Source organism: Xiphophorus maculatus, chromosome 23, assembly GCF_002775205.1.
Source record: "Xiphophorus maculatus strain JP 163 A chromosome 23, X_maculatus-5.0-male, whole genome shotgun sequence".
NCBI lineage: Eukaryota > Metazoa > Chordata > Actinopteri > Cyprinodontiformes > Poeciliidae > Xiphophorus > Xiphophorus maculatus.
In genome coordinates, this window is record NC_036465.1 from 13,396,369 (window position 1) to 13,410,206 (window position 13,838).

The following is a 13,838-nucleotide window of genomic DNA, read 5'->3' on the forward strand; positions in this document are numbered from 1 at the left end:
ATTTGATACATTTCTCTGCTTTTGCTCAAAGGTGACTCTGTTCCATAATTATTTTTTGTAAAACTCACAAATGCTGTCGTCTTAGAAGTAGCTGCCTTTTAATTTTAAACCCCTGATGAGTTTAAAGCATGAAATGTAGTTTTTGTTGTTGCTGTCAACAGCAGAACAGACAAAGCTGAGAATACACAAAGGATTTCATTTCTCCCCTCTCCCCCACCCCATGAATGAATTATTCGCCAAGATTGAACTTCACAAGTTTCTTAAGTGACATCTGCCCAACGAGCAAACAGCTTGTGCTCTGTGAGAGTAATTTTATTCATAGAAAACAGTGGCAGCAATTAAATTTGTGGGCTTTTTTTCCTCTCTAAGGTTTTCAATCCAGCAGGCAGCTGAAAAGCTGTGTTTACAGCAATACAAATAATAGTTACTTGTAAAGATATTCACACCCCTAGAACTTTTTCCACAGTTTTTTATGTTACTACCATAAACTTCTGTGCATTTTTTGGGAGAATTTAATTAACACTTTTCTGTGAAGGCGTTAGAAGTGTTTTTTTAGAGAACATCAGTGAATATATAGCTTCATGAAGACCAATAACATATCAGACAGTCATGCATGCGGTCTGGACACCGACAGACCCAAAGCACATTCATTTGTATCTTTTCTCTGGTAGGACATTGCTATTTAAAGCAGGTTAATGCAATTACACCCTCAAATCTGTTTATTCTTGTGTTGACTGGTGGCTCATGATTCAAACTTACATTGGTAGGTTCACTGCTGATGTCTTTTTTTGCCAAAGGTTCCCAACTAGTCCTCAAATCCAGGCCCTGAGGACGGGTGTCCTGCAACTTTTAGATATGTCCCTGGTTCAACACACCTGAGTCAAATGTCAATATGCAGTGACATTATCTAAAGTCTAGCTAATGACCCAATTGTTTGAGTCAGCAGAGACACTTCTAAAAGTTGCATCAGACCTCCAAGACTGAATTTGAAGACGCCTGATCTAGTCTGATACCTTGCAAAATTACTCCTTGAACTATTGTACATTTGATCACATTACAGCCATGAGATATAATTCACCAACACAAAATATATATCATTGAGAAGTGGAAAGAAAATTATGTATTGAATTTAAAAGTTTACTGATTAAACGTCGAAATATTTTGTGAATATTTGTGTTTCACTCTGAGTCAAGTCTTTGAAGAATAACAACCTTCTTCTCTAATCACAGCTGCAAGCCTTCTGGACACATCACAGCCAGCAGGGCACATCTACAGAGTAAAATGTGTTCCAGTTCTTAATGACAAAATAACTAGAATGGATATGGAGCATCTGAACAGTTTTTCAGCAGGCTCTCAATAAGATTCAGGTGTGGAATTTGACTAGGCCATTCTAATGGATGAATATGCTCTAAATTAAACAAACCAATTCTAGCTCTGTCTGTATGTTTAGAGATCCTGGGCATTTGGAAGGCCTTGTATTCAGCTACATCCATCTTCCCTACATTGTGACCACAGCATGACGCTGCCACCACCATGTTTAATCATATGAACTTTGCCTCACACACAACATTTTTACGTTGGTCAGAAGTTAAATTTTGGTTGTATGTGGCCAGAATATCTTCTTCCACTTGGTTGATATGTTACCTACGTGGCATATGGCAAACAGCAACCCACAGACATGACTTCTAATGGCTTTCATCCACCGACAGATCCTCCCACATCGACTGAACGTCTCAAGCTCCTGCAGAGCTAACAGACTTTTCGGCTGCGTCTCTGAATAATGCACTCCTTTTCTTGTCTGTCAGTATAGGTAAACAGTCATGTCCTGATTTGCAATTGTGCCATACTCTTTCTATTTTGAGATCCTGGGTTGAACAGAGGTCTGTGACATATTTACAGCTTCTGATACCATTTTATAACCCAACCCTGCTTTTAACTCCTCCACACCTTTCCTCCTGATCTGTCTGCCTTGCTGCTTGGACTATAAAACAGAAAGCTGTAATTAAAGAAGTCCAATAAATCCAAGTTAAACCATTGATGTTTGTGTTCATAATGCAACAAAATGTGCAGAAAGTTCAAGCAGCTGACTTTTGCATACAATAGCCTGTTTTTTCAGGAAACATTGTCACCTTGACTGTGGAGAATGGGATTTGTCACAGTATCATGTCACCTCTAATGGCCGTATCTGATGGATTCCATGCAGTCTGTGATCATCTTTAAAACCTTAAAATGAATCTAGAGACAGACTGTCAGTGAATTTATATCTCAAACTTCACACCTGACAAACAATTAACTCAATGTTTTTTCTGTGTCTTAGCTCTCAGATCATGGATTTACCTGCAAACCATGCTCTGGGGTTGTTTTTCATTCAGCCTCGTTGGTAGAGTGATGTGCAGCACACAGCACCTGTCCTGTCTGTTTGCTAAGGGTTTGTGCGCGCCCTGTGTGTGTTTGTCCGATGATAAATGAGGCTGATAATGACACTTTAACAATGAGTGCATTAGTGTTCCAGCAGGCTTTACGTCAGCAGCCTCCAGCCATGCTCTGAAAGCTGTTGACACCTGAATGCAGCAGCGGCACAACTTTTTATTTATGAAGCACTAAAGCGCCGTCTGCTCCTCGAGCATCTGCTCTCCCTCAACTTCTGGCTCATGTTCTGCTGCTTTTATTGAATTATAAACTCAGTAGAGCTGTAGATGTACATCTTCTTCTTCTTCTTGTATAGCTGCTTTCATTTATAATAACTCTAGTGGCCATGAGGCTTTGACACTCCAGTAATGACTCAGGAGATGTTTTATGGCCATCAAACGACTTTCTAGCATAGAAGTAAGTGAAGCAGGTTCCTCCAAACAACAGCACGGCTTGTAAAACCCATAATAAACCAGTAGTAAACTTCAATGTGTTTTATAGCTAACATCTGTGAGCATTTCAGCTTCTTCTCATAGGCACTTTGGAGCATTGTTTAGCAAACCCATAACAAACACATCTTCTGTTATACAGTCATGACTTTTATTGAACAAGCTATACTTTTTTATAAAAGTTGGAATTAACACAATAAACTAATGATAAAAAGAAAGTGTTATTTTTATTAGTCGTATTAGCAAAGTCACATAAACATTAAAGACTATTCAAATTACTGTGGTGGACATTATTTAGGTGCCACCGCACAATACTTTTTAACCAGGTTTGTTCTGGTCATGACCCAGTCCAGATCAAACCTCAGCTGTCAGAGAGATAGTCTCACGTTTTACTATGAATTTCTTTTACATTCAGACTAAATCATGGCCAACTCAACATCCTGCCCAGGTCCTCTGGCTGCAAAATAAACCATCAACCCTCCATCCTCATGCTTACAGCTCTTATGATGTATTTGTGCTATAATGTTCTAAACAATCTGATGTTCAGCTTTTTTTCTTTTCTTTTTTTGCCCAGATTTTTAGATGACCTTTCACAAAGTTTGCTAAATGTAAACTATTGATATGACTGGCAGGTATCTTAATTGTTTTTGACTGACGACTCTTTCTTAGTAGAAAATGGTGGAGTTGAAAAAGTAAATGGCATCATAACCTTTTCAAGATTGATGAGCAGCAGCAACTCCTCTAGGTCAGACCAAACCACACTTATGTTATTTATAAAGCACTTTAAAAACATAGGCACAGAACAAAGTGCTGAACATCTAGAACTTTGATGCTTGATGTTCAAAGTGCTTGATGCTAACATTTTTTAGTCATCAAAAAAAATTTGTTTTTTGATGACTAAAAATTAAATTAAATTTAAATTAAATTAAAATTCTTTAATTTTAATCATCAAGAATGACTAAAATTAAAGAATAAAATATTGGAATTAAAAAGTAACTGATTACAGTAGAAATAAAATACTTAAACAGTGGCGTAGAAATGCAAAAACAAGAAAGTAATATATGAAGGAAATAAAATTCAAATCACATTTAAATCAGCGTACAGTTAATTGAATAATGAATAGAAAATGCCACTGCAAGTGTTTCAGTTTCTTACTAAAAAATGATCCTAACAAACTGTGTTTTCAGAAATAGACCACAGATAAAATAAGCATTCTACTTGTTATTTACCAGTAAATAAATTCCTAATATTTCTATTGACATAAAATTAGCATTAGTTGTCAACAACAAGCCAAGTAATTTAAATTTACTCGATAAATGTAAAAAAAAAAGAAAGAAAAAAAAACATGACCGTGAGAATCATTAAATAGGCAAGTATATGTCGATTGTTTATATCTATCTCCAGCGGTCACTGGGCGAGTAGAGAGGTTACAGAACATATTTACTGAGAAAAACTTTGATGTACTCAATACTTATTTTACCTATTATTTGTTTAGTGCGTTATATGTTTTGTTTAAGTTTCACCACTCTGAGTATTTCAGGTTTAGAACTAAAGATCAAATATGAAATTTGGTCAAGATTCTGTAAAAGCTGTTACTTTTATAAAAACTATTACTTTTAATTTTGTAGTCTAAATCAATTTTAATAAATTATTCCAGTATAATTTTTTTCACAAAATTGCAACTAATACTTGTTGAAGAAATTCGCAAATAAGAGATATTAGATGACTGATGCCTTCTTTATAGTCATCGTTGTGACGCCCCTTTAATACATGTCGCTCTGGGTGGTGAATACCATAACTAATTATAAGCACCACTATAGAGTTTTTAAATTAAATTACTGAAAAACATTAACTTTTTGGGTTATGTGTTACAGGTTGAGATGCACCTGCATGTATAAAACTAAAATGTTTTCTCATTCAGACCGAGCTGCCATATGTTCTCTCTCCGGTCTTGGAGTAAGCTGAGAGGAGGCTGTGAGGTAATAGTGCGCAGGAGGGGGTGTTGGTGGTGGCGGTGGTGGAGAGAGAGACGGGATATAGGACGGGCTTCACACGGAGGTTTGGCTGCAGACTCGCCGGGATCCCTTTCGCCACCTCGCCTTCTCCAGACGCATCAGGTCAGTAAAACCAAACGCACCGTGCGCAGAGAAAATATCCCGGGAGAAGCTGCGGGGAGGGTCGCTTGGTATTTTCCTTCTTTCTCTGATGAGCTGCTCCAATGTTGCAGCTCGTATGGTTTCAGGGAGGTGAGGTTTTTATCTGAATTATTATTGTTACTGTTGTCGGAGTGTGACGGTGCAGATAAGCATATTCAGGCGGCTTGGCGAGCTGCAGGTAGCCGCCTTCCGCTGCTGCAAAATCCAGGAAACAGCGCGCTCTCCGAAACCGCGGGATTTGGGTTAGTTCTGCAAAAACTGCGGATGATTATACTCCCTCCTCCGTCACCCACCTGCGTCTTCTCCCTCCGTCCAGGTGAAGGCGGATCCTGCCGCCATACCGCCTGGATGAGAGTACGCGATGAGACAGGGAGGAGGTGGAGGAGGTGGCGGTTTTTCCACTAAAAATCATTGATGGGGAGGAGGCAGGAGGCCGGCTCGGGTCCTCCGCAGTGCCTTCACCAGCAGCCAGCAGCAGCAGCATCTCGGCTGCTGATGGATGATGGAGAGTCTGAATTATTTATAGCAGCCACAGCATTGATTAGCTTTATGTGATTCGCCCCGGAGCTGAGAGGGTGCTGCCACACGGGTCGGTGTTGTTTGGGCTTCAAGGAAATACGATTTGCAATCAATGGGTGCGTGTGTGTGCCACTGTGCACGCGCATCTACAACAAATCCTGTTTGATGGGAGGTGTGTGGAAATGGGTGAGAAACAGCCAATCACATGGAGAGACTTGAGCCATAGTAACTCACTCTGCAGCACTGAAAAAATATAAGTAACACAAAAAATCAGACATTTATTTACTTCAATTACTTACATCTGTCTCATCTTTTTTTTATTTTTACTTAGCTAAATAAACCAACTTTTTTATTTCTTTTTTCATTCCTCTGTCTAGACAGCAATAAATTCAATTTCACCACACGAACAACAGTTGTCATGAAATTCTAAGAATAGAGCACTGTTTATTTTAAGATCTTGATTTAATCAAAATATATTTTTCTTTCAGCCCAGTTTGTCTTCTTGTCTCTATTCTTGTCGTCTTTGTCTCTGTACAATTGTCTTTGGCCCTCCGATCTGCTGCTTGAACCAGATGTGACCAGATGAGATTATTAAATAAAAATGAATCAGGGGTAAGACTGTATGTTTCCCCCTCTTTGCAGTCACTGACACTGCAGAGGAGCCAGACTCACCCCACCATTTGTGTACACATGGAAACAACTAAAATGAATTGAAAAGAGCTCAAACGAACAGAAATAACTGAAGCTGAATTGGTTTTCTCCCATATTTGGATTAAAGAAACAGATTTTTTTCGCTCTTCATTTCTCGGGCTTGGCTATCAAGAACATTTCCTCCAGTCATTAAAACTCCTTGTTATAATTTAGAAAACAAATGATCACCACAGAATCATAGCTTTTATGAATCCATAAAAAAGCCACTTTGATGGTTGTAAGAAAGCACAATAAATATTTACTGAGAAATAACATATTGATCTGAACTGTATGTTTCTATCTACATTTCTATAAAACATCCTCTACAGCTGTCTTAAATACCTTGGCTCTTGATTTATTTCGACTCTTTGTAACACTGACTGTGCTCAAGGGTTGTTAAGCAGATGCTTCCCTCGCCCGCTGTTATGTTTTGGTAACACCTTCGATAAACTGTTACAACCCTCATGAGGTTTCTCAGAGCAGGAAAGAATGTGACTGAAAAACATGCCGTGTTTTTACAGTCAGCTGAAATCTGCATCTCTCTCCGGCACATACAGGAGAGCAAGTGGAGATTTTATTTGTTTTCATTTTAGAGGAAATAAAAGCACCACATAGAGCATCACACATTTTCTTTATGTGGATTTAGTCCTAGCTGGGCTGGAGACTGTGTTTATTATTTGTAAAAAGCCAGTACTAAAGTTGTTCTAACAAATGTTAACTGCAATATTTTTATAATACATTTCTATTGTCTATATTTTTTGTTCTCAATGATTGCTTATATTTTATGTGATTGTTTGTATAGATGCGGTTTAGTGGTTTTTTTCAGATAAACTGCTCACTGCAGGTTTGCTGGGTTAAAGCAGAGAGTTTCAATAGGTCAGTGTATTTCTCTTTGGCCATTCTGCATCAGGAAATATAAAACATTTTGGCTCAGATAAACTAGCAACATAACATGATACTCTGCCAGCAGTTGCCTTGTTTTTCTGTCTGCAAACCTTGGCAAGAACTAGTGTTGGGTGTTTCTCCAAAGGATTGTGTTTTTATTTCAGTTAAACAATGTACATTTTACTGATCCATTCTTGTTGATTTGTCATCTCATTATTATATTTGATCTAGCAATTCCATCAAGATAATCCTAAAACCTGAGATCTTCTGTATTCAACCAGTGCATCGAGTCTCTGTAGTCTTCTAAAAAAAACACAAACTTTACCGAATTGCTTGAATTTGCAACATTTTTCTGTCTTTTCTTATTTTTTGTCTTTTTCAACGATTAGTTAGACTCTGGTTTAAATGACAACTCAGCAGTGAAGCAGGCATCTTTTTAATCTAATCCTTGAAATAACGTGTATCGGAAACCAAACTATTATATGCATCCATCTCTGAGCTCTGTGTTTTGAGGAGAATGTGCTTTTATTGTCGGCGTCACTGTGCTGTTCTCATAACAAAAAAAAAATGCTGGCAGAGCTGAGCAAATGAATAAAGCTGCGGCATCGATGGCTTTGTTCTTCTTAGCAGTGAGAGTTTTGAGTGACAGCGGCGCACAAAGGTTTGCCCAGTGTGTTGGGTTTCATGCTCCCATCTGATGCAAACACGGACCTCCGCATATGTGAGCCGTCTCGGTTCTGATCCGCCATCAGCCCGCATTTAACATCCTGCTCTTTCACTGTTTCTGAGAGGGAACTCCACAACTCACAGACTGAGACTGCATGATGACATACGACAACATTTTACTGAATTAAAATGTCATCAAAAAGCAAAACTCCTGTAGACGTAGGGAGCCCCATTACAATTTACTGCAATAATAGATTCAATATAAAAAACACCTGAGTAAAAAAGTCAGTCCCTTTATACAACATACAGTATTCTCTAACTCCAGCTGTGGGGTTGGAGAAAGTCTAAGCACTTCACAAGGAACCATTTGATAAAAAGAAATTTCTACGAAAGGAGTGGGCGATTAATTTTCCCAAAAGCTCCCTCCAGATCAGTAGCTGAACTCAGTCTTTCTAGTAATATATTTCATAATGAACTCTGAATATGTTTTGATTCAATTTCTGGCAATAGCGGTCATTGGAACTGAACAATAGAAATTAAAACCAAAATGAAAAATTTGCAATTTTGCGACATGATCAGGTAAGGCTTGTCAAATATTACAAGTTTTTTGAAGAGACATCTAATGTCTAGGGAAATAACTTTTAATTTTTGTTGATGTTATACAATATAACACTCTGTGTGATCTTCATTGGATGGGGCGCTGTCGGATGTGTCAGTGAGACTCCATACAGGCTGAGTTATTGGAAACAAAAAATAAATGTTTCATTATAATATTAGTATTGTGAAAAGGTTGAAATGGTGTTATATTGTTCAGCCTTTATGTAGAGGAAAATGATTTTATGATCCTAGTCTGGTTTAAATGCATAGATTCTTTGCTCTCACATTGTAATGTTCTAAAATATTCAAAATCTTGAGACCTCTTACCTTAAACAAAAGCTACACTCAGAAGATGCTAAATTAGATATTGCTTGTCATCCTGTGTGCAATTGTGAACTGGAAGAGAGCTTAGAGAGGTTTTACTTTATGCATGGGTTTTTTAAACAAAAGTAGAGCGCAGTGGAGCCTGCACCTTTGAGTTGTCAAAGTTGACATTTCTAAATTTTTAACAGTTGAGCGCTCTGACACAAAGTTGTGTAGCCAATAGATGGAGGATATCTCTTACTGTGGAAAGGAAAGTATCTGGTGTCTGAGAAAATGTCTCCTTCTCAAGATCCACAATGCAAGATCAGAATGTCATCACAATTTTCTCTCCTATGTTGTTGCTCTTTTGCTTGGTGTCAATAGCAGGTTTAGTTCTAGTCTCTTTTACCATAAGACAAATACACATTAGAGCTCACAGCATGACAGCTTTGCACAAACTATTTTGAAAATTCTGCCTCTTTTGCTGTGAATGAATGTGTTTCAGAGGGTGCTGTTTTCAGTGTGAAAGCCTCAGTACAATCTGCTCTGGTGAGGCAGCTTGTGGGTCAGTGCATGTTGCTTTTGGTGATTCTGGCCTTCTAGAGTGGCCTTGAGAGTTTGCATTTATAGGTTATTGGGCATTAGTGCAAACACAATGGTCCTGACATTATGTGGACAGACAAAAAAATTATATATTTTTATTATTTTGTTTTATTTTACCTTTATTTTACCAGGATATGAGGGGGGGTTGGCCAATAGGCAGCAACAAATGCATCAACAGTAATCTTAAAAATAAGAGCATTTAAAAAAATAAAAACAACAAAATTACTATACCAAATTAATCATTTATGCATTTTCAATTTTGTATTTCTACTGATCACCACGAGCCACTTCAGGTTGGACCAGGACGTCTGACGGTGCACTTCAATTATAGGACCACTTTTTTCTTTTTCTCTGAACTGGACAATTGCTTTTCCTTTTGGCCATTTTATTTGTCTTCCCTGGTGATGAAGGGGCAATGACTCTAAACATAGAAAGTTTTTCTTTTATGTTTCAGTCCATTTTACCCACCCGCCCTTTCTTTATTGACATCTCTGAGCGTGAAAACCGTAACTCTGTCAGCGCGTTTGATCTCATTCTCGTAGATATCTCAGGCTTTCATTTAGGTATGTCTGGCTCTCTGCACATCTTTGTTCCTCTGTTTGTCTCAGCGTCCACCTGTCAGTCTCCTCCCACCTGCTCAGGTTCCCTCAGCAGCTCATAAAACGTCTCGACTCCGAATCGATGAGTCATTCTGAAAAACTGAGTCACTGACGCTCCTCTGGCTGATTGTGAGTCTCGCACCTGTGTTAGATTTCATTTTTGTTTCCCCATTAGATGACTCACTGTAAAATATTTGACATTTATTGCTTCTTAATGACCACTCAGACAGTTAATGGGCTTTTGGTGGGCCGCGACTCGGAATTACGCGACATGATTTTGACCTCTTCAATTTTCCGCTGCAATGACTGAACTCCCTCATAATTTTGCTCGTACATTAGTCTGTATGTCCAGTGAGGAACTGGGAAGCTTGACATCTCTGTTACTTCAAGTGACATATTTCAACAAAACATTTGCACTCTTTTGAGACTTATGTTCAAACTGTAATAATAAAGAAATCATTTTATACTTTTTGGGGATTTACAGGCTTAGATGCAGCCGTGGTGTAAACATCACATGTTCTCCCAGTTACTCTTTGTTGTGTGATTGCATCGGTTCATTTTCTCCTGCTCAACTCAGCAGTGTGCAAGTTCTTCTTTCCACCTGTCTCTCTGTCGCTGATGCAAAGAGCCTCTGTTGCCTCGGTAATGACCCTTTGGCACCTGTTGCTGTGGATCTCCGAGTTGGCGTCAGTCAGACAGCAACGGTGTAGTTGACTTAGGAGGAGACAGAGCAGCCTGTGAGGCAGAGACATATAAAAGAGCTGTGAGACTGTTTTTACTGCTCTGCTGATTTTATTTCCTGTCTACAAGTACTGCTTCAAGGAGAAAAATATTCCCCTTTTTGTTTGATTGCACAAACACAAACAAAAAGGGAAGCCAGGTTCTGCTGAGAAGATTGCTCTAAGAAGAAAGAGTCTGAAAGATATGTTGTAGCAATTATAGAATATTTCTTAATGGATAAAAGTGATTTTCAGGCAGTATTTTTACAAGAATAAGTCATTGTCAGGCAAATACTTTTTTGCTGCTTGCTGCATTTACTATCTTGTTAAAACTAGTGGTCAAAGGTAAAGCTTGGCCAACTTGTGAATTTGATTGTGATCTGTCTTTTTGATCTGCTTCTCTGGTTTTATTTCACACAGGTTTATTTTATTCTTGAACTTTTGTCTATTATTTGCAATTCCGTTCCCTTTCTTATTATTAGAATTTCTGTAGTTATAATATACTTGTGATAGGACATGAATGAGCATTTTATCTTATGAGTTCTTTTTTTCCCAACAATAATTTTCCATGAGACTCTTGCCCACAGGTGTCCTCTGACAAAGCTCCACCCCCACATTTCCTCTGAAAACACAAGTTTATTGTTCAGTCAGGCGTTTAATGAATCTCTTCATCCTGAATACCCTGCTAATTACCTGCACAGCAGTCTTCAAAGCCTAGTTAAAGAAGTTAAGATCGGTACTCGGTTCACCTGGAAGCCGCCTTGAAGTAGAGCCTTTTTATGTTTTGCATGAAGTGGTGAGGTTAGGGATTTCCTTTGAGTCGCCTGTTCAACACGGTGCTGTCACTGCATTTATCACAGAGCTCCTCTCCCTGATGGCCAGTGACAGGAAATGAGACAGTTCATTTCCCCATCTGCAGTGTTCGACATCTTGTTTAGCAGTGTGGCAACAGCATCTCATTGGCCTGGAACAGAAACGGGGGTCAAAGACAAAGAAACAGGCCAGAGCCATATTGAGGGTTGGCGTTCTTCTCCTCTAAACTAGTGTTTCTCAACCCTCATCCTTAATTCACACTGCCCTGCTTTTTTTAGATGTTTGCCTTCTTTAACACAAACTCCTTATGTTATGTTCTGTAGACATGTATAAGGAGACATATATCAAAAATTTGGGCAGGTTTTAAAATAATCCTTTAAAAACCCTGATCTGATCCACTACACTTTCCCAGAGTTTTTAATGGTTCCATAATCTTTTCTTGCGAAGGTATTCAGCTAAATACCGGCCCATATTGTATGCCAAGCAAGTGTTTTGTAGGGATGGACTGAAACATCTGCTGGTGGTTGGAATAATATGATTTTCTACTTTGGATGATCCTTAATCCAAATCAGCTGAAAACTCAAAACTTCAGTCTCTCTTTTCTTCAGTCACTCAACACATCACACATAATCGCCACCAGGTTTGGGTAGCGCTCTTAGATATGGATGCTGCAAGTACAGGAAGAAGAATCAAAGTAAATCATTTTACATTTGAAGGGTCTGGAATAATGTCAAAGAAGGCACATAGATATAAGAAGCTTAAAATATATATACATATGTATATTTTTACAATGTATCAACACAATGGTCAGCAATGGTCAAAAGAGCAATGCTTTTAGCAAGCCAATCAAGCAAGTGGAGAGCTGGGCTTGGCTCTTTGGTACAGCACTTATTTTGCTCCACATTAGTTTCAAAACTTCCTTCAGACTGTCTGTCATTGGAATAGCCTAATTTATCAGTCCAGTCTTTTTAAAATTACAGAATACAGGTACTGCTTTGTTTGCAATGCTAGCCACAAAACTGCACTAATCATTGGTGTAAAATCCTGAAACCAGTTTAAAATGGAAATTGTGCATGCATCTCTCAGATTGTTGGAGAGAAGGCAGCCAGGCTGAGGCTGAACTGTGGCAAGGCTGCGGGGAATGACCAGAGTGAGTTAGAGGAGCGAGAGCTTTGTTTTCATATTGGAAAGTGAATTCTGGATTGATACAAATCTGAAAAAAAAATCAGATCCCAATCCAGACTCTATACATGCATAATAAGAAATTAAAACAAAACAAAAAAGTCAACAATTCAAGCTACCTCCTGAGAAAGTCATATTACAGCCAAACTGTAAGGAATAAATAGTCTAAATTAAACCCCAAGGATCATATCTCTGGGATTAAGAGATTAGTATTTGGATTGTGTTACCAAATTAAATAATCATGAAATAATTGGAATAATCCCAGGTGACATAAATGCAGAATCCAGTGTTTCCCGCTTTGCTCGTCTGTTTAGCTCTCCATCTCCCAGCAGCATTCATCACTGTACTTGAGCAGTTGGCAGGCGTAACAAACCTCGCCTCCCACACAGCCGCCCACCCTCCCAGCATGCCACTGGCCACTTACCACAGTCCTCTTAACCCTGATGGAGTGAAGAGGAGGGGCAGCAAAGTGAGCACTTATCGACAGAAAAGGACAAAACAACAACTAAGGCGAGAAACAAACGGTGCTAATATTCTTCTGCAATACATCACAATGTCACCACTGAATGCCTCACTTCATGTCTTATAGTCTGATTAAGAAAAATTGAACAATTTTACTTTATTTCCAACCTCAATTCAGGTCATTACTGTGTATGTAACATTTTTCACTTAAAGTAATTTTTTGTGCTGTTAGATCACAAAAGAGTTTGTTATTGTTCTTGTAGTCGACTTGAATTACAAATTTGTAGTAACTCAAAGGGACTTCTGACTATTCTTGAAATGCAAATGCTATAATTGGACTGGTTTCATGTTTCACTTTTAATACACACAGTATTTTTCTTTAATTAAATCTCAGTTTGTGTAACTTTCCTGTTGTGTTTGACCCAAATCTGTCCTGCACGAGAGCAGACAGTTCAACTGCCTGTAAAATGCTGAGTGTCCGAGTATTATGAAGGATTGTTTCTCTTAGGACATCTGACACTACAGAACACTACAAGAAAATGTCTATTTTCTTTAACATTTATTTATTCATTTCCTTTTCCTGTCAGTGGTAAACTTCTTATGATGCATTTTATATTCTATTGTCCTCTACTCAATGCAGCAGTTTCATTTAAACAAGCATGCAAATGCTATCTGTGATAAAACTAAGCAGATCCAATTATCAAACAGCTTGTATTAAACTTTTGCAGCATTAGCTCCCAGTAATACTTTCCTGAACGACTTCATCAGTCTCCTATATTGTTCTGG

At 38.4% G+C, this 13,838-nt stretch overlaps 1 protein-coding gene across 2 annotated transcripts in view; it reads left to right on the forward strand.

Annotated features, from left to right (window-relative positions):
• The first annotated feature begins 4,852 nt into the window (after positions 1-4,852).
• The window catches only part of cplx2 (complexin 2), a 30,262-nt gene continuing 21,276 nt past the window's right edge, over positions 4,853-13,838 (forward strand). The window contains exon 1 of one of the 2 annotated variants that reach the window (XM_005806539.3): positions 4,853-4,975. Coding sequence is in view for 1 of the 2 variants with exons in the window: in XM_023328819.1 (XP_023184587.1) it covers positions 5,064-5,104 (41 nt within the window). In the remaining variant the exon portion in view is untranslated. Of the gene's footprint in view, positions 4,976-5,011; positions 5,105-13,838 lie in introns of those variants that run through there. The other variant, XM_023328819.1, reaches the window with a different exon arrangement.